The 21,299-nt window shown below is 35.4% G+C and overlaps 1 protein-coding gene across 23 annotated transcripts in view; it reads left to right on the top strand.

The window, feature by feature from the left end:
* picalma (phosphatidylinositol binding clathrin assembly protein a) overlaps positions 1–11,397 on the top strand; it is a 60,112-nt gene extending 48,715 nt beyond the window's left edge. For all 23 annotated transcript variants that reach the window (XM_030153765.1, XM_030153766.1, XM_030153763.1 and 20 more), the window contains 3 exons: positions 430–489; positions 4,175–4,279; positions 9,876–11,397. In XM_030153765.1, the coding sequence (XP_030009625.1) occupies positions 430–489; positions 4,175–4,279; positions 9,876–9,890 (180 nt within the window). In that variant the 3' untranslated portion in view covers positions 9,891–11,397. The remainder of the gene's footprint in view (positions 1–429; positions 490–4,174; positions 4,280–9,875) is intronic.
* Positions 11,398–21,299: the final 9,902 nt, after the last annotated feature.

Genomic DNA, 21,299 nt, shown 5'->3' with positions numbered 1-21,299 from the left:
TTTGTTTGTCTGATTTGCGTCCGTCTCGTCTGCTGTGCGTCCATCAGGAATAGAGTTAGAGAGTATTTATAGCAAAGCAAAGCACCGAGCCGCTTCTGACACACGCTGCAGCGCGTCTGGTGGAATTATTTGGAGCGTATGAAGCCGCCACCATCAGCTCTGCCGACCACAGTGGAATCCAGGGTTTAGAGTAGCACATACTTTTGTCTTGCTAAGAAACCTTTCAGCTGTGAGCACAGGTGAAGTGGGAGAAAACTACTTTAATCCTGGTGCCATGGTTCAGAATACATCATCATAGGCCAGTTTATTTACCATAATTTTTTTTTTTCTTTCTTAAGGTGTATTTTTCTTCAGTTTGACAGTTTGTTCAAAAATGAGCTGAAGATTCCTGTGTCCTGATTCTTGATCTTGTTTTTCATGTCACTTCAGGCACCATCTGTCATGGCCTTCCCTGCAACCACACCGACAGGCATGATGGCATATGCGATGGTAAGTCAGCTGGGACTGCACTCACTTCCTGTCACACACACATTCTTTTTAGTCGAATTATATTTAGTCAGTCGTAGTAGAAACTCATGGGTTTTTGGAGCTAGAGGCATCTGTCCCATTCTCATGAACACATCATTCTGGAACACCTTGAGGGATTTTCTTCAACTTTGGCTCGGATGTTGACTTAGAATTGAGGATGAAATGATTAGAGTTTGATGGTCAAAGTTCAAGCTCACTGACGTCACAAAAAGATGCCATGCACAACAGTCACACAAAGAGAATATTCAAATAGCCATCTAGTTAATTATTGTATGAAAAGTCCACTTCTATATACGGTCAAGGAAACTGACCTCTGAAAAGACATCTGTAAAGTTTATTGTGAAGTTTGTTGCGCTGTGTCCGGCGGCGTCTTCATTTGCAATTTCTTCAAACATCTTCTCTGATGAAACCACTGGTTGGATTCAGATTTTATATGTAGCTTTGTTGAGGCAGTAGTCGCTTTTCCATTGGACATGTGTGCAAAACTTTACCGATATTTACTAAATGTCAAAAAAACAGAGGTGTGTAAAGTCGGTTTTTCCATTAAATCACAAATGCAATGTTTATTATCGCGAGATGACACGAAAAGTCATTCCATAAACATGGCTACAAATGTAAATATGGTGTTGATTTACAGATATATTCATTATTATTATATATTACCCCTCTATCTCAAACTAAATTAAAAAAAATGATTGGGTTACCTGGTGTGTCCGCACATACTGCACCATGTTTCTTCTTCTTCTTCGCTTGTTGTAACGTCTGTCAACATCTGGTTTTTTAATTCACTTGACTCTAGTTGCGAAAAAAGGTCTTTCTATTGCAGTTTTGCATGATATACCATTTGCGCTACACCCAAAAAAACACCTCTTGCCAGCGCAAAAACTTTTAATTGAAAAATGAGGCTTTTGCTGAAATTGTCGTTCGTAAGTTATATTTGTGCAATTTGAAGGTCAATGGAAAAGCGACTAGTATCTACAAAGTTTGTTTATAGTTTTGAGAAATTCTGATTTTGGACAAATTTTTTAAATATTAAACATGTGCCTTTACTTATGATGGTCCATAATTTGATGGTTTATAACATGTAAATGGTCACTATTGTAACTATTGTATGGTTGATATAGTAGGTGAAAGTGAAAAAATAATAGGCAGATGAGATAGATGAAGTTGTGCTGGAGAAAAAGATACCAAACATGGGTATAGTAAACATTAATTTATATAGTATATAAAGACAAAATCAAAGTACTGAAAAACAGCCAAAATAGGTTCAGACACCTAAGGGTTAATTAGAAGTTTTCACAGAAAGTGAAGACGGCATGTTTATCATAGAAAATTATTTGCTTGAATCATATGTCAATAAAATTACAACCTCCGTTTCGCCAAGAATATACACCTAATACCTTTTATTAAATTGTAGGGGTCAGCCAATTGTTGATTTTTAAAGGTCAATATAATAACACAAGTTTGGAGCTGGAAAACCCAGACGGTCGATTAATCAGGAAATATCATCCCACCCACTCTGTCTTCAACACTGCTGCAAAATAACAAGTTGCTTTCCCCCAGACTCAATAATTCTGGTTGAGACATCTTAAGTTTCAGTGAAATAAAACGTTTAAGCCCTCGCTGTGTATAATGAAGTGTTAACTGCACCTTAGATGGAGATAATTCTGTTTAAGCATCTCCACTGAAAACACAGAAGATGGAGATTTCTTTCTTGTGGCTCCAGGGAGAATTCAAATAATAAGGCAGAGTCTAGTCTATTTTTAAGCAAATGGTTTCAGAGCAGAGTTGAGTAGATTTTAGTGTGTGTGTGTATTAGGGATGCAAATTATCGATTAATCCATTAATCATTAGCTGGTTGACCTTATCGATCGATTGACGATTAATTGATAAGCGGCGATTTTCCTGAGAACCTGAGTTTCTCTTTCAATAGGGCCTATGAGAACGAAAGCTAAATATTGTTTCCGTACTTCATAAAAAAAGCGTGTCATATTCCTTAATGATTGATTTTTTTGAACCATTGGATACAGTACAGACAGTGACATTTATGGAGTAGAACTAAATAAATTCTGCAGAGAAATTCAATAAAATAAATGGATCTGAAAAACGGCAGTTCAGAAGAAATGGGCATTTGTGACTTTGCATCACTGACATGATGGAGCCAGATTTTAGGAGTTTGATGACTGGCTATCCCAGCCGCGGTGTCGCAGCACGGACAAACCGTCAGCCTTCGGACAGGACGTGGAAAAGTGCAATTAACCGACAATTAATAATTTAATCAAGCAAATTCTTATCGACAATATAGTATATATGTATTGACTTTTCATTTACTTTGTCCTTCTCCCTTTTTAATTTCTTTTTTAATAGACCTTCATTTAATTCAAGGAGATTTACAAAGCATTACAAAACACTTGCCCTAAACTCAGCCCACACAAATATACACATCTACATTGACACACACACATATTTTTATACACCCACTCATAAAAATATACATACAAATACCCATGTTCACAATAGGGCAAAGTCAAGGGAAGGTTAACATCTGGTCAAAAACATTTAATGATAATAATCTACACCAAACTTATATTTCTGGGTAGGTAATTACTTATATTTTCAGGAAAATGTATTTTGAAAAGAGAAAAAAGTGTGAAAAAAAATTTGAGGAGTTTTCTGAGTGTGAATATGTGTAAAGAGACCCAGTTTTGTGTCGTCATTCTGGGTCCATGTTATAAACTCTATAAATAAACTACATTTATTCCAAATACATTGATATTTGACTATTATATTATTTATGTCATATTCTAAACACAGTGTTTAAAATGAATAAATGCATATATCTGTGCAAAATACATTTGATGTACATACAAATGCAAATACATTAAGTATATAAGATGAAAATTTTAATAAATGAAAACTGTACTCAAATATTTGACATTAAAGCATATCTTTACATAGGCGTTCTACGGTTTTCTCACCCCCCAGTCCTCCTGGTTTCCACATGCAGTTCAGGTGGCGGTCATTCTCACCCTTACCTGTAATGCTAATGCAGTCTGTGATTAGAATCTGCAGATTTGGCCAGTTTTTTCTGTTTTGAAAAAGGACAAAAAATGACATAGATATGGTCAGAAATATAACACCCCCCACCACCGCCTCATTTTTTTTTTTTTTTCTTTTACTCATATTTGTTTGCTCTGGTTTCAAACCGTCATATCTCTGGTTGTATTTGCTCTATCAACATCAAATGAAAGGTGGGAGAGTGTTTCAAGTCCTCACTTTCAAATGTAATTATCCCCAGTGGTCTACATGACCAACTTGCAACGCTACGATGTGTTGAAAATGTCATGTGATTCAGTGACAGGGCTGTGACCGTGGACCCGAATGGTTAATGATCATTATAGTTTTTGTTTTCCAAAGTTTGACCAAAGCAATGCCAATTATTAACTGGAAGAGTCTTGGTTGATTTGATGGTATTTTTTTCTTCTAGGAGTCCATACATGACAGAACAATGGTGTGTTTTAAACAGGTCCAAACAGTTTGTTCTCTGTTACGGTCAATAAGGACGTGTTCATCCTCTCCACAATTCATCATTGGACTCATTTTGATTGTTACATAACTTTTTCCTTTTTCCTCCTCTTCCCATCAGCCCCCACATATGGGCTCTATGATGATGTCGACACAGCCCACTATGATGTACACCCAGCCTGTGATGAGGCCGGCCAACCCCTTTGGTCCCGCCCCCGGTGCACAGGTAAACAACCTCCTCACTTTTGAAAGTTCAAAGCCAGAGTTTCTAAGTTTGTAGATTGGAAGTCCGTCACAACAGAGAACTCGGTTTCATCACCTCCGTCTGATAAGTGACAGGAGAAGGCGCTGAATAATTCCCACCTGGATGTGTTCGAAGGTTACACTGGCTGGTGGTTTTTCAGGCCATCTTCTGATTCATGGACTAAATTTCCTCATCTTTTTCATGCACGTTTATCTCTACTTCCATGTGAGCTTTAGAATCCGAATCAGCGTCGTCTTTATTACTGTGTGTAATGAAATTAGGAGTGCTACTGAAGTCAGTGCAACAATATGCAGGGTTCGTACATAGGGGTGTGTATCAGAAAGAATCTAGCGATACGATTCAAATCACAATACTAGGATCATGATGCGATATACAGGTTTCCCTTTTTTTGGATAAAACTGTGTCTTCTTTAATTTCTAAATTTTTAGCTATTATGAAACATCATTTTAGATGATTATAGCATAATACAATGTTACAACAGCATACCTGGGCGACATAAGAAAATAAAAACACTTGTCATTACGAGAATAAAGTTGTAATATACCGAGATAAAACCTGTAACTTTATGAGAATAACATCAAATACAAAAATAGTTATAATTTTACCAGAATAAAGTCATAATATTTTGAGAATATAGCTGTAATAATATGAGAATTTAAAAAAAAAAAATCATAATGTAACAAAAGTAATGTTGTACTTCTGTGAGATTAAAGTCACCATATTTCAGGTATGAAGAATAACGTCGCAATATAAAAACAGGTGGAAAAATCTAATAATTTACCAGAATAAAGTCGTACCCACTTGTCGCATAATAGAGAACGGAACATTTTGTGAGGTTCCACTTTCATTTGAGGTTCATGCACAAAGGCCAAATACTGAGCCTGTTAGCCCCACCCACCATCAACACATTAGCATTCGCCGTCTGCTCCAACAGAAGTGAAAGTTGATGCTTCACTTGTTGCGTTTGCTATAAGCGGAAACTCTGTCATCAACAAGGATTAAGGCTTACAATTTATAAATTATGACTTTTTATTGCACTAAGCTATTGCGAATTTATTTTAAAAATATTATGACTTTAATCTCACAAAAGTACAACATTATTTTTGTTAAATTGCAAGGTTTTTTTTAAACTGCGACTTTATTCTCATAACATTATGGCTTTATTTTTGTAAAATTAGGACTATTTGTATTCAACTATGTTTTCATAAAATTATGGGCTTGATCTCAATATTTTACAACTTTATTCTCGTAGTGACAGTAGTTTTGTTTTTGATTTTTTTTCTTATTTGGCCCAAATATGCTGTTGTACAACGTACACCATTGCGATAAAAAGTGAAATAAATAATCGTAAGTATATGTATTCCTGTCTATATGTATTTCACCCCAGCGAAACATTTGAAAATGACCCATACAAGTGCTTGAAAAGTCCTTGATTTTGACCTTGAAAAATGTGTACGAGCCCTTTAAAATGAATTTAAAAAAACAACACGTGAGAAAATAACAGAGAAAATAAAAAATTACAAAAACTATTAAGTAAAATAAGAAATTAGAATATAATATTTTACAAAAACTCAAATAAGAATAGACCTGAAGAAGAATAAAAAATATGAACAGACACAATATTGACAGTATTAACAGTATGTATATCTATAAAAGTAGTGCATTCATGTTTGAATAAATGAATAAACATTGTTATTGCTAGAACAGTGGATGTTGCATGAACTGCAGTGGTTTATTGCATGAACGGTGGAGAAATATCTTATCTGAACAATAGGAATGAGGGCTTTGCTGTAACGTTTAATTTGCTTCCACCTCGTAGTCACTGTTCCATCTGATTGGGGATCTGTGAGTGCATCACTTATCGATGCATACGTTTTGTTTTATCTGATCTGCTTTCTGATTCAGGCTTGTAGCGCCGCTTTACCTCTGGACTTTCCTCTCTTATTTCCATTTTTCTCCTCTTCTGCTTCATCTCCTCCTTTGTGACTCAGTCGCCCACTCCTTCTAGCCCCTCCAGTCTGAGCCCCCTCAGAGCTCCAGGGAAGGACCCCTTTGCGCAGCTCTTTCTGCAGAATTTCTTATAGAGCATCCTTAGGTACAGCTCGTCTTCTGTGTGTGCTTCATTGCAACTCCAGCTCTCGAGTGCGACAGCAAGCTGCATGTTTTCCTCTACCTGCCTTTTAGCAGAATTAAGCGGCTGATTTTGTTGCCCGTCACAACGCTCCCCTGTGAGATGCCACCACACTCGACTCCCCAGCTGGCTGCTTTGCATTCTCTGCACACACACACGTCTTGTCTGGAAGTCTTGAATAAGGATGGATTTAGTCAAGGTTTGCTCTGCAGGAGACTGAGGCTGTATTTGCACAAGACTAGTGTCCTGATGGGGTGTCACCATTTTACACTGACAGGCATTAAAACTGTGAGGCAACATTCGGTGGAATTATTTTTATTTTGTCTAAAAAATTTAGGTTTTGTGTAACAGACCATTATGCTGATATATCAACAATAAGAAAACATTAAAAAAAGGTCAAAACAATAACTTAATCTTAACAAAAAAAAAAAAAAGAAAATGACGACTGACAAAACTATGTTTAACACCAGTCAGTTCAGAGTGTGACCTCTGTTAGAGTTAATGCAGGCGCTGATCTGCTGGTGTATACTCTGAACTAGTCACCATATGGCAGCGTTTTTCAACCTTGGGGTCGGGACCCCACGTGTGGTCGCCTGGAATTCAAATGGGGTCGCCTGAAATTTCTAGTAATTGATAAAAATAAAATACAAACTTGCCAATAAAAAAATCTCTGTTGACAGAGACAATCCCAATCCATAAAAGACAAACTGTGAGTCTGAAACTGAAGCACTGCAGTTCTGTTTATCTGTCAAATGTTCATTGTGGTCGGTTTCAGATGCTGCAGCTCTTTCATAATTCATAGTTTTAGTTCTTGTTTGTTCAGTATTAATTGTCAGCCTTGTAAATCCAAGCTGGACTGACTGTACATATCCTGACCAAGGAAAATAAAATTCTCTCTTTGTGCAGTAATCTACACCTGGCTTTTCTGCCTCTGTCCATAATAATAAACATTACATAGACTAAATTTCCTCCAAAATTTACCTGTTTGAAACATAGTATAGCAAACTATTACAGGATCAAAAACAAATTTTTGCAAAAAAATGTCTCCATTTTGAACGTCTGGGGTCATTAGAAATTTGTGATGTTAAAATGTGGTCAGGAGACAAAAAAGATTGGAAACCACTGCCATATGGTGTCCTGCAGTATCTGGATCCACTCCTCCTGCAGCTCCTGGACCAGTTGTTGCCTGTTCTGAGGCTGGGGACCCTGAGACCAGCACAGCAGCCCAGTGCCGATGGGTCCACCTCAGCTGTCGTCCAGCCCAGTGGTTCCCAAAGTTGGCTACGCGTACCCCCAGGGGTACTTGGAATTTTTCTGGAAAAGTACATTAAATAAGTCATCATGTACCAAACACAAAATAAATGAGAATTAATGCTGCGATATGAAACACAATAAATACATTCATTTAACAATTTTATTGTCAGTCATCTTGTTGAAGCTTTGGTAACATTTGACGAACATTTATATTTGATATTATTCAAAATGAGTTTATTTGAGTAGATAAGGGATTATTATTTGCTAATGAAAGGTTCATTTATTAATTAATGACCAATTTATTTTTCTTATCAGTTAAAAAGGGAACTTTTCAGTTTGTATTTTGCACAAAATTTACTTTTAAAAATGTGTTATTTTTTCCATATATTACAGTTAAATATATGTTTATTTACAAAGTTTTGAAAATATAAACACACCTTTAGAACAGGAACAAATTTTGCCAGATTTTTTTTTCAACCAGTAATGCTGAAGTGACAGTTGGGAGTACGGAGCTAAAAAAAAGTCCATTTCAGATGGTACTCCACTGTAAAAGGTTAGAGAAGCACTGGTCCCGCCCATACGCCAGGCCCCTCCCTGTAGGTCAGACTACCCTGCACCATCCCATAAGGCCCTCAGATGTTCTTCATTGGTGGCCTTTGTAGACTCTATATAAAGGTTGTCCAAGCCACTATTCAAACTGTACACGTTCATTTTGTTTAGTGTTCAAAATGCATTTGGTCCGCTTTTACAAAGGGTCCCCCAGATGTGCAATGAAACTAGACCAAGAGACAAATCCTCAATTTGTCCAGCAGTCACACACCAAGTGATCAAACACAACAGACTATATCAACCCATCCTCTAAACTTACCCAAATAGACCAAATATGGTTCTTCAGTGTTTTTAATGACTGTCAGTGTACAGTTGGAGGTGTTTGGTCTTCGACTGCTTTAATGTGCAGCTTTAAGGTTCTTTACACTTGTACTAAATCTGTGCTCATGTGTTTATATGAAGTTTGTGTTGGAGTCTGTGTCTGACTGGGTTCTGGTTCGAAGAGAAGAACATGGGAACAAGGCTTCTCGACCTAGAAATCACTATTTTATGGCTTTTATCAGGAATGTAGACAATGGAGAGAGTTAGCTACGATTTAACACCCTCCCCTGGGAGAAAAACAGACTACAACACAAATGTCATCGTAAATACAGGAGCATGCATGAATCTGACATTGTATTACATACTCAAAATAAATAGGATTCCTGAAGATTCCTGAGTTTTTTCAGAATAGAAAACCCAGCAACATTATTTTCACATGTAACCGAAGTGCAATGTAATATATAAATAATACAAACTGGATCTGATTTCACTAACCGGTCAGTACTGGAATGATTCTAGTGAAACTTGTTTGCATGATATTCATGCACTTTTGTGATTTTCATGTTTTGAAAACGTTTCTGTCCGTAAAACATAATTTACTGCAAATTATGCATTTATTTATTCATACATTTATTGAAATGAACTTTTCTACTACATACAACAGGTACAATGTCAACCAAAAGAGTAGGAACGCAAGTATAAAAGTACATAAAGTCAAGGTCTTTGGGGGGAAAAATAGCAGTTTTGAAAGTCTTAAATTTTTATTTGGATAAATCCTGAAACAGGATTAATAACAGATAATTCACAAAGTACTGGAACAAATTACTCAACAGTGTTATTATATGTGCACTCTATTTAAACAGTGTAAGGTTCAAATAAATACCAACTCAATAAAATAATAATTACATAATAATATCAATAATAATAAAGGTTTGAATTTGTTTGATTGCCATTCGTTAACATGTGACTACGCTGAAATAAAACACAATGCCAGTGGTTTTATTTTCTAAGAAAACGTTTATGATGTTGCAGTTCGGTTGCATGTGAATGTCTCTTCCAGGTGACAAAGTTGGAAAAGTTCACTGAAAAAACAGTCAGAGGGCATCTCAGTTTATTGACACTAGTCTTGTAAATAGAAAATCAGCTCCTGTTTTGCATCATAAGCTTCACCGAATGCCTTCATTTAGGCCTTTGAAGAGTTTTAGTGATGCATTTCTTGGATTTGCAACTGGTTTCTGTGCCCCCGCCCCAAAAAAACTCAACCAATAAAACAAATGACACTTTTTTTTTTTTATCTTTCAGATGCAGTTTATGTAACCTGAAAAGGGGAGGAGCCTTTTCCCGTCTGAAGATGATATTAAACAAAGTCAACTATTCGAGCAAACCTCCAGTTTGCTTCTAACGAACTCACCTCTCTCTGAGAATGAAAGGCCCAAATAAGACTTGTTGAATAAAAATCATGGTGACTTGGAGCAGCTCTGGCCATCGCAGAGAGGCGTCACAGTGGACGTTGTGCCCATCTAGTCATGTCTAAGTCATAGAAGAAGGAGGAGGCTGTCATTAAAAAAAAAAAAACAAAAAAAAAAACCATGTGGACAGGGATCACTCAGCCCCGACCGCATCCTGGACCAAGAGAGAAAACCCAAAGGGAAACATTTTTGACATCACTGTTCGTGTACCTGGGGGAAATGAAGTGGGTCGTCGTCGCACTTAACACACAGAATCGTCTTTATTTGTTCCTCTTTCTCCAGATGAGGCTGGGAGAGTCACTTCTATTGATCACCAAACATGATTATCTACTTAAACCATCCTCAGATTAGAAAAAAAAATTATATTTCATACTCCTGTTTATACCACAAACTTTTGTTTTTTTTCTTTAATTTTTTTATGTATTGTTTGCAGTAGACATTCCTTGTGTTTTGTTTGTATTTATTTATGATTACCTGCAAAGAGGATGATATTAAAAAAACAAAACAAAAACAAAACAGGAAATGTAACTAGTCATTGGCCTCCTCCTTGTGGAAGGTCTTCAGGTTTATACATAGGTATGACTGATTGTAGAATTGGATTTTGAGTGATTGAGATGATTTTTAAAAGAAGTTAATATAAAGAGATGACACATTTTGCTGTTGGGGCACTAAATATTCTCTGTACTCGCATGATGCCTTGTACAGTTGTGTGTGGCCTGGGTGGTCGCACTAAGGATGTGTATGGATATTTAAAAAAAAAAAAAAAAAAGATAAAGAAAAAAAAAAAAATCATGAACACCGGCAGTTCGGTGGGGTCAATTTCTACCAATTTGGCGAGGGAACATTTTTCACATCAGCACTACATTTTGTGTGCGAGGCAGCATTGCATTGGAAAGGAATCTGCATTTATGCTTTTGACGCTTTCGGCATGCCATTTATTCTTACATTTAACAAAGCTCCTGGCTGCACTTCTCCAAACTGAATGTGCAGGGTCCCTTTCATGCTCAGATCATGTTTCCATAGGCGAGCACCGGGGCATTTAGGACAATAGGAGTGGGGGGGTGGGGGGGCACGGTGAGGGCATCGGGGTGGAGTCTGTGCTCAGCCGGTAACAGGGCTTTGGAGCGTGGGGAGGGTCTTTGTCCGGTTGTGCAGGAGAATGGAGCACTGTTGATCGGTGCTTTGTGTATATAAAACTGATCCTGCCAATCACAGGGAGGCAGGGGGCGGGTCAGAAAGATGCCCTGAACATGAAAGTGGCTCTAAACCCATTAACTGAGCATATTTGCTGCATTGTCCCTGCAGATTATATTTTGTTTGTTTGATTTTTCCAATAAAGTGCAAGCTTCCACAGTTCTCTGACTTTGTGTTTATTTAGTTTCAAAACTAAACCTATTTTGAGCAGTTTTTTTTTTTTTTTTACCTCCACTAAGTAACAGCGGAAGTTATGTTTTCATCGGTGTTTGTTTGATTGTTAGCAAGATACCTCAAAAAGTTATGGACAGATTTTGACGAAATTTTCAGGAAATTTTGATACTGACACAAGGAACAAATAATTACATTTTGGTGGTGATTGGTGGGGTGGGGGGGGGGACTGATCTGCCTTGGCAGAGGTCTGCGATCTCAGAGTGCTTTTCTAGTTTAATTTTTTATTTTTTTTTTCATTTTTACAAAAAATAACACAAACATAAAACAGCCCCGCCCCCATATCACTGAATTTACAGCAACACAGTCCTGACAACAGTAAATTAATATGCTACAAATTAACGATCATATATCAAACTAGAAAAGCAAATTAAGAGCGCATGGGCAATTTATGTTTTCCCCTCAGATGGTGAAGCCATGACCCGCTCTACTCTGCCTCTAACTGGCTACTACTTGGTACTTTTACTGATTAGATTGGTTAACTTTAGGCATGAGGACTGATGAGCCAATCAGAGGCAGAGAAGGGCGGGTCATGCTGAGGAAAATATTGCTAATTTAGGGCTCTGCTTAATGCTGAGCACCTCTGGAACCTGGTTGGACACCTCAGATGTCAGTTCCACCCCAGTTGATTGACAGGTCACTGCACGTCTCATTGAAAGATGCGCGATTATTGTAAATGCGAACAAGAACTGCAGAATAGACGTCTTTCCAGTGAGTGACTCATATTGAGAGAACCTACTTTCATTGAATACTTAATCGTAAGGTAAGTTTTAAGGTGGTTTCAGAATGAGTCACTGTTTTAAACTACTGGTCACATGACTGCACATTTAGAGAAGAGATGGTGTCGCCAATAGTCAAACTGTGTGAGTAGGCTAACATTATGAAGGCTAATGATATGAAAGGCTAACGTTATGAAAGTCGAATGTTAACCTATGTTTGTCTCATGTTGACTCCATTTCCATTCCTGCAGCTGCTTGTGTGTCCAGTAAAACCTACAAACTGCTCCTGATCAAGTCACGATAATTTTATAATAGTGAGCAAATACTACAGATGGATTTTTGGGTAAAGTAAATAGAGTAGTCTGGCATGTTACTGTTTCTAAAATGGTGTTTTTCTGAACTACTTTAAAAAAAAAAAAAAAGAAAAAAGAAAGAGAAAGGGCAAAAATTTAGAGTGTACCCACTTCTTTTCCGTATCTGTGTCTACCATTTTGCTTGAGTATTTGTTCTTTGTTTGCCCTTTAATATTAACTCCATATCTGTTTTACCAGTTTACTGTGTATTTGTCCCTTGGCTGTTTATTGTAAAGCATCTTTGAGTACTAGTAGTAGAAAAGCGCTACAGGGTGGGGAAGCAAAATTTACAATGAACATTTAGTTGTTTTTTCTCAGCAGGCACTACGTCAGTTGTTTTGAAACCAAACATATATTGATGTCATAATCATACCTAACACTATTATCCATACCTTTTCAGAAACTTTTGCCCATATGAGTAATCAGGAAAGCAAACGTCAAAGAGTGTGTGATTTGCTGAATGCACTCGTCACACCAAAGGAGATTTCAAAAATAGTTGGAGTGTCCATAAAGACTGTTTATAATGGAAAGAAGAGAATGACTATGAGCAAAACTATTACGAGAAAGTCTGGAAGATACTATTAAAGAAGAATGGGAGAAGTTGTCACCCGAATATTTGAGGAACACTTGCGCAAGTTTCAGGAAGCGTGTGAAGGCAGTTATTGAGAAAGAAGGAGAACACATAGAATAAAGACATTTTCTATTATGTCAATTTTGTTGTGGCAAATAAATTCTCATGACTTTCAATAAACTAATTGGTCATAAACTGTCTTTCAATCCCTGCCTCAAAATATTGTAAATTTTGCTTCCCCACCCTGGATATAAAACCGATAAATTATTATTATTATTATTATTATTATTATTATTATTATTATTATTATTATTATTCAGGGACCACTACACCACTGTTTGTGATTTAAATCGTTCACAAAGTTAAGAAAAGAACAAATCGGAGCCATATCTTGTAAAAATAAAACCAGATTTGTGCCTTTTTTTCCTGCAGTTTAAACGCAGCCAAAGTGCTGTTGTTGAATTTCTGGAAGCTGAGGTATCAGTGGTCCACTTTAAGGGTTCCCTGTGTTCTCTCCGGCCTCTGCTGCTGTAATTACTCTTCACTGAGGGAGGATTCTGCTGCTGAACCTCCAGGTGCAGCAGCTCATTCTAGTACAACACACACACACACAGAGGGACCTTGATGTAAAAGCTACATCCTGCTTGGCAAAGTGTCTCCACCACCAATAAGAAGATTCTTTGTTGTGGTGCCACTTCCTCCTAGTTTGGATGCAGTCGAAGAGAAATGAGTGTGTGTGTATGTGTGTTTGTGTGAGACACTGACTTTCATGATGGAATTAATTGATGGGTTAATAAAAGCCGTACTGTTGAGCTTCTTTTCATGGTGATCTCCAGTTTAACCTTATTTGACTGTTCTTTTTCTTCAATAAAAAAAAAAAAAAAAAAAAAAAAAAGAAGCTTATGAGGAATATGCAGCCATGTCAGTTTGGGCAGGAAGACAGAATTAGAATAAAACACTGTCCAGAGCAAAACATGTCATTAACCCATAAAGACCCAAACATTCACCGTTAACCAAAACCATCTACTGACCTAAACTGTTTAATACCTGTTGATCCACTACTTCTATCAATCATTCTAAATAATTGGTGTAAAATACAGTTCTTCATCTTTTCGCGGTCATCAGATATGACCTATTTGGACATTCAGAGGCTCCGTAGTTACCATGGAAACACTATCATCTTCTACAACATTGATTCACCAGTAAAACTCATGGAGTTGGATCAATGATAGTAGATGGACACACTGGGTTTCTATATGTTAAATGAAATGAACAAAAAAGAAAAAAGCCTACAAAATAATGAATAATGTGGAGAAAAATAAGCTAGAAATTCACTAAAATAAAGTAAAAAAAAATTATAAAATATCCAACAAAATGAACAAAAACAGCCAAAGTGATCAATAAAATGAATAAAAGTGAAAAAGACAATATGCAAAATAATAAATCACAAGACGAAAACATAAAAAAAAAAAAAAAAGAGCAAAATAAATAACAAATTGAAACTTTGATTCACCAGTAAAACCCATGGAGTTGAATCAGTGACAGTGGATGGACACACTGGATTTATATATGTTAAATGAATGAACAAAAAAAAAAAAAAGCCTACAAAATAATGAATAATGTGGAGAAAAATAAGCTAGAAATTCACTAAAATAAAGTAAAAAAATTATAAAATATGCAACAAAATGAACAAAAACAGCCAAAGTGACCAATAAAATGAACAAAAGTGAAAAAGACAATATGCAAAATAATAAATAACAAGAAGAAAACATTAAAAAAAGAGCAAAATAAATAACAAATTGAAACATCTTACTGGTCCGGCCCACTGGAGATCAAATTGGGCTGAATGTGGCTCCTGACCTAAAATGAGTTTGACAGCCCTGCTGTAGATGAACCAGGACTGATGGACGTCCATTTACACTAGTGTCCAGATGCTTTATTGTGTTAAACTGAAGAACAAAACTCCTCCAACTCATCAGGTTCTGTTCAAAGACATTATGCAACATTTACATTTGGAGACAATCTAATTTTTGCTAAAAGATGATGTAAAGTTATTTTACTCAATTTGGCAACCCTTTATAGATTACTTTAACCCTTTCATGTATGAATTATTAGAACCTTTGTCAAGCTCTTTTCTTGAGTGTTTTTATTCCTCATTAAGCATAAAAAAACAATGCAATTGAGTTTTTTTTTTTTTTTTTTCATGGATTTACAAAAATGTCCACTTGGGTACACCATTCATTTTATTCGTGAAGCACAGAAACATGTATTTAAAACCCAATATCAGAAAGTGATATGAAAACAATGAAATAAAAACATTTTTAATGCTGCTAATCTGATGTTTTCTCACATTTTAACATACTCTAATACTAGTTATGACTCACTTGATTGATTGATTTGACTGATTGATTGATGTATTTATTTCGAATATGAATGTCAAAACAGAAGAAAACTAGAAAAGCACTCGGAGAGCGCAGACCTCCGCCAAGGCTGATCAGTGGCCCCCCCTGTGGGCCCCCCCACACCAAGGAGGTTATGTTTTTGCCAGGGTTTGTTTGTTTGTTTGTCTGTCTGTTTGTCTGTCCGTTAGTGTGTAACATAACTGAAAAAGTTATGGACAGATTTTGATGAAATTTTCAGGGTTTGTTGGAAATGGGCCCCCCCCCATGGGCCCCCCCACCCCCGATCACCACCAAAATGTAATCATTTCTTCCTTATCCCATTTCCAACAAACCCTGAAAATTTCATCCAAATCTGTCCATAACTTTTTCAGTTATGTTGCACACTAATGGACAGACAAACAAACAAACAAACCCTGGCAAAAACATAACCTCCTTGGCGGAGGTAATAAATAAACAAAACACTTAAACATAAGACATATAATACATATTCAAAAAGGAGTGAGAAGAAGTATAACTGATAAAATCCCACTCCTTCTCCTTAAATAATTAATAACAGTAATAATCTTCCTAGTTCATGGCGATAATATGCAAAAAAAAAACCAAAAAATTTAATTACAATCTAACAATTAACAACTGATTTAAAGTCAAACATATCACTGCAGATCAGATTGATCAAGAACAGCAAAGTTACAGTAATGGTCTGAGTGTCAGTGTACTGGATGGTGCAAAAGTGTCCACTGTGTCAGCTGATTATGCAACTAAAACAACAAAACCTGTGAATATACAAGAGAACAGCTGTACAATAACTGTCCACTGGAGTGAACACTATGCATGAAAGGGTTAATACTAAGTAAATAGGGGCAGAACCCCACCCCCCTTTCTTTTTTTGTTTGTTTTGGTTTGGGTTTTTTGGGTTTTTTTGTGTGTGTGTACATGTGGATGTAGGTGTACTGTTCTTGTTCTGCCATCACATATATTGAATACTGTATATGCCTATTTATATCATCATCATTGTTCTAATTTCAATGAAGAGAGTATACAGGGTGGGGAAGCAAAATTTACAATATTTTGAGGCAGGGATTGAAAGACAGTGTATGACCAATTAGTTTATTGAAAGTCATGACAATTTATTTGCCACAAGAAAATTGACATAATAGAAAATGTTTTTATTCTATGTGTCCTCCTTCTTTCTCAATAACTGCCTTCACACACTTCCTGAAACTTGCGCAAGTGTTCCTCAAATATTCGGGTGACAACTTCTCCCATTCTTCTTTAATAGTATCTTCCAGACTTTCTCGTAATAGTTTTGCTCATAGTCATTCTCTTCTTTCCATTATAAACAGTCTTTATGGACACTCCAACTATTTTTGAAATCTCCTTTGGTGTGACGAGTGCATTCAGCAAATCACACACTCTTTGACGTTTGCTTTCCTGATTACTCATATGGGCAAAAGTTTCTGAAAAGGTATGGATAATAGTGTTAGGTATGATTATGACATCAATATATGTTTGGTTTCAAAACAATTGACGTAGTGCCTGCTGAGAAAAAACAACTAAATGTTCATTGTAAATTTTGCTTCCCCACCCTGTATATAAAAAAAAAGTATCTGAAAAGAACTGTTGCATTTTGCTGTTTCAAGACATTAATTTAACGTAGAATGATTGTCCTGAGTCTCAGGAGGTTAAATGAACAGCACCTGAACAGGCTTAAAAAAAAAAAAAATGCACCGAAACATCTGACAGCTGCTTACAAAAAGGAGCAGAATGTTTAATTTTTAAAGTTGTGAGCGTTCTCTTTACTTTGAAGTGGTTCGGCTGAAGGTGAATTGCTTTTTCCCAGCAGTAGCAGAGGTATGGAGGTGCAGATCTGCAGCCTCAGCCTGGATCATCCCCTTCCAGATGGTCCACACATCCATCCCTAATGCTGAAAAAACATGCAAAATTACCATAATGAAGAGTTTATCCCAGAGTTTATTTCATCTCATCCATAATAGAAATGTGCTCAGGTACATTATTAATCTGCACAGCCTGAAACTTCATCTGATGCTGGAGTTAAAAGAAAACTCAACCGCATAAAACGACACAATATGGATGTTTGCATGTATGAATACTTATTTATTCTTGAGGTTAAATATGTTACAGGACTCCTACTGTTTCTCCATATGTTTTTCATGGAATTATTCATTTTATTTTAAATTTATTCAGACAGAACAGTTGCGTTCAAGGACTTCCATGTGATGTGCATTATTTCCTTTAACACACAGATGTCCAACATACGGCCCGTGGGCCAAAACCGGCCTCCAAAAGGGTCCAGTCCGACCCCTGAGACAAACATGCAAAAATGATACTGAAGATGTTAACAGTCAAGGGTGTCGGAATCATTTTAGTTCAGGTTCCACATTCAGACCAGTTTGATCTGAAGTGGTAAAATATTATCAGAATAACCTGGAAGTAATGGAAACCACAAATTTGTGTCTTTATTTTAGTGTTAAAAAAAAAAAAAAAAAAGGTGAAATTACATGAAAATGTTTAGATTTACAAACTGTCTGAACAAAGTTGAACAGCCTGAAATGTCTTAAGACAAGAAATCAAAGGCAAGGACCAACACAAAAAGCAAATATATATCTGTAATTGGAGTAAACTTATGGAATAACCTGGAAAAAGAATTAAAAACATGCACATCAATGATTTATCACAACTAAAGAATGAACCTGGAGAGAAATAGCTACACCCTCTGCATATCCACGTATCTATTTTACACACATGGACTTTTCTTCTTCTTTTTTTTTTTTTCTTGTACCTTGTGAATGGACTCTTGTGGACTCGTCCTCTTGCTGAATGTAATCTTTGAACCACCATGTTTGTAAGCAGTTATTGTGTCCTGTTTAAAAAAAAGGAACAAAATCAATAAACACATTGGTTAACCCTTTCATGCACAGTGGTCACTCCAGTGGACAGTTATTCTCCAGCTGTTCTCTTTTATATTCATGGATTTTGTTGTTTTACTTGCATATCAACCAACACAGTGAACACTTATGCACCATCCCATAATACACTGCAATTCATACCGTGACTGTAACATTCCTGTTCTTGATAAACCTGACCTCCAGCAACATATTTGAGTGTAAATCAATTGCTAATTGTTATTAGACTGTAATTAACAATTGTTTTTTTTGTTTTGTTTAAGTTGTTGTGTTTTGTTTTTTGCATATTATTTGAGTGAGTAATAACTACTATTATAGTATGTTAAAATGTGACAAAACATCAGATTAGCAACATTAAAAAAACATTGATTTCATAGTTTTCACACAGTATGACAGTAAATGCATGTTTTTTGCTTCAAAAATTAAACAGATGGTGTCCTGCTGAGTGGACATTTTTGTAACTCCATGAAAAATAGATTAATAAAAAACAAAAATTTCAATCACATTATTTTTTTCATGCCTAAAGAGGAATAAAAACACTCAGGAAAAAAAAATCTTTATTAAGGTTCTCATAATTCATGCATGAAAGGGTTAAAGAAAAAAAAAACATCAGTCACTAAATTAAAAAAGGATGTTTAAAACTAAGGCTTTCAATAAATATAAAATTTTAGGATAAAGTAAGCAGATTATAAGTATAAATCTAAGATTATATGTTGTTTTATTTATATTGTTTTTTAAAACTCCACCATTTTATTATCTTGTTTTGTTTCTGTAACTTTCCTTCTTGTAAATAGTGTCGGCATAAATAAGATGTTTCAGCCTACACCTTTTCACCCATGTTTAATATAGAAATCCAAACTCTATTGTTCTGTTAAATGGATGAATAAATGACTACTACTACCACTACTTAGTCTAATTTTACTGATATTCTGCCTGTTATTATTGTTTCATGTATTTGTAGATCCATTGTGATCTGTAAGTTATAATATACACATTTAAATGATAAACTAAAGAATATATATTTTTTATATACAGGGTGGGGAAGCAAAATTTACAATATTTTGAGGCAGGGATTGAAAGACAGTGTATGACCAATTAGTTTATTGAAAGTCATGAGAATTTATTTGCCACAAGAAAATTGACATAATAGAAAATGTTTTTATTCTATGTGTCCTCCTTCTTTCTCAATAACTGCCTTCACACGCTTCCTGAAACTTGGGCAAGTGTTCCTCAAATATTCGGGTGACAACTTCTCCCATTCTTCTTTAATAGTATCTTCCAGACTTTCTCGTAATAGTTTTGCTCATAGTCATTCTCTTCTTTCCATTATAAACAGTCTTTATGGACACTCCAACTATTTTTGAAATCTCCTTTGGTGTGACGAGTGCATTCAGCAAATCACACACTCTTTGACGTTTGCTTTCCTGATTACTCATATGGGCAAAAGTTTCTGGAAAGGTATGGATAATAGTGTTAGGTATGATTATGACATCAATATATGTTTGGTTTCAAAACAATTGACGTAGTGCCTGCTGAGAAAAAACAACTAAATGTTCATTGTAAATTTTGCTTCCCCACCCTGTATATATGATTTTATTAAAACTTTTTCAATTCACAAAACCAAGACATATACTCTTCATGAGTACAAACAAAACAACAATCACAAAATCAACTTGAGAACAACAGAAAAGATGACAAAACAAACCCCAATCGATCAATCAATCAATCAATCAACAATAACAACATAAATTAACCCCAACCCACAAACATGCTCAATCTCAACATCCTCATACTTGGACTTTTTTTTCTTTTTATATTTTTCAATTTTTCTAACACTTTTTCCCATATAATTTCAAATTTATTATTAGAAAATAGAAAAGGCAATAGCCACGGAACAGAACAAATTAACCCACTCAACTCTCATTTCCAGTATGACAGTGAAGGCGTGTAGGTAGTTTTCCAGTGCTCAAGTGTCAATAAACTGAGGAATAATATTGTTAAAAATGCACTTATTTTTCTGAGGACATTTCAGATTTTTTAGGAAACTTTGTAGATGTAAACATTTTCATAATGTGATTTTTCCTTTTTCACTGTTCTTTTACTGGTCTGGCCCATTTCAGATCATACTGGGCTGAATGTGGAACTGAACTAAATTGAGTTTGACCCTCTCTGTTTTAACATGGCTCAAATGTTTCAATCTAAGGAGCTCTGCTGCCATCATGTGGTTTTAGGCAGAAGTTCAGGAATACTTTTTTTTTTTTTTTCAACTTTTTTGAAAACATTTGAGTGTATAGGACAAAAATTTGAACAAACAACAAGATGTCAAAAGGGAAAAAGCATTTGAACATATAAGTTTAAGGAAATAATGCATGGATTTAAAGATACAAAGCATGATATACAAATAGTAGTATAAAAAAGTAAATAAATAAATAAAAATAAAAAATCTGACAAATATAAATAAATAAATGCAACAGAGAGTTCAGTCAATATTAAAGAATTGTTTATAAATAGCCAAGGTGTCAGAGCTTTTTTTTTTATATTATAGATACATTCTAAAGATTTAATATAATTTTCAAATTCCAATAGGAAGATTTTAAAATTTGGCTGTGTTTTAGTATATTTGTTTTTATGTATATGAAATTTTCCAAATAAGATGAACAAATTTACAACAAATTCTAAATTGTGAATATCATGTTTAAAATATGAAATTACATTTACAGTTATCTTATTGTTACTTTTAGATATAATATATTTTTCAATATATTTTGGACCAGAAATTAGAAGAATGTTCACATAAAAAGAATAAGTGTGGAGTAGTTTCAGAGTAAGAAATTATATATAATTATAAATATTATTATTATGA

This window comes from Sphaeramia orbicularis, chromosome 14, assembly GCF_902148855.1.
Source record: "Sphaeramia orbicularis chromosome 14, fSphaOr1.1, whole genome shotgun sequence".
In the NCBI taxonomy this organism is placed as follows: domain Eukaryota; kingdom Metazoa; phylum Chordata; class Actinopteri; order Kurtiformes; family Apogonidae; genus Sphaeramia; species Sphaeramia orbicularis.
This window is presented reverse-complemented; position numbering and strand designations above follow the sequence as displayed.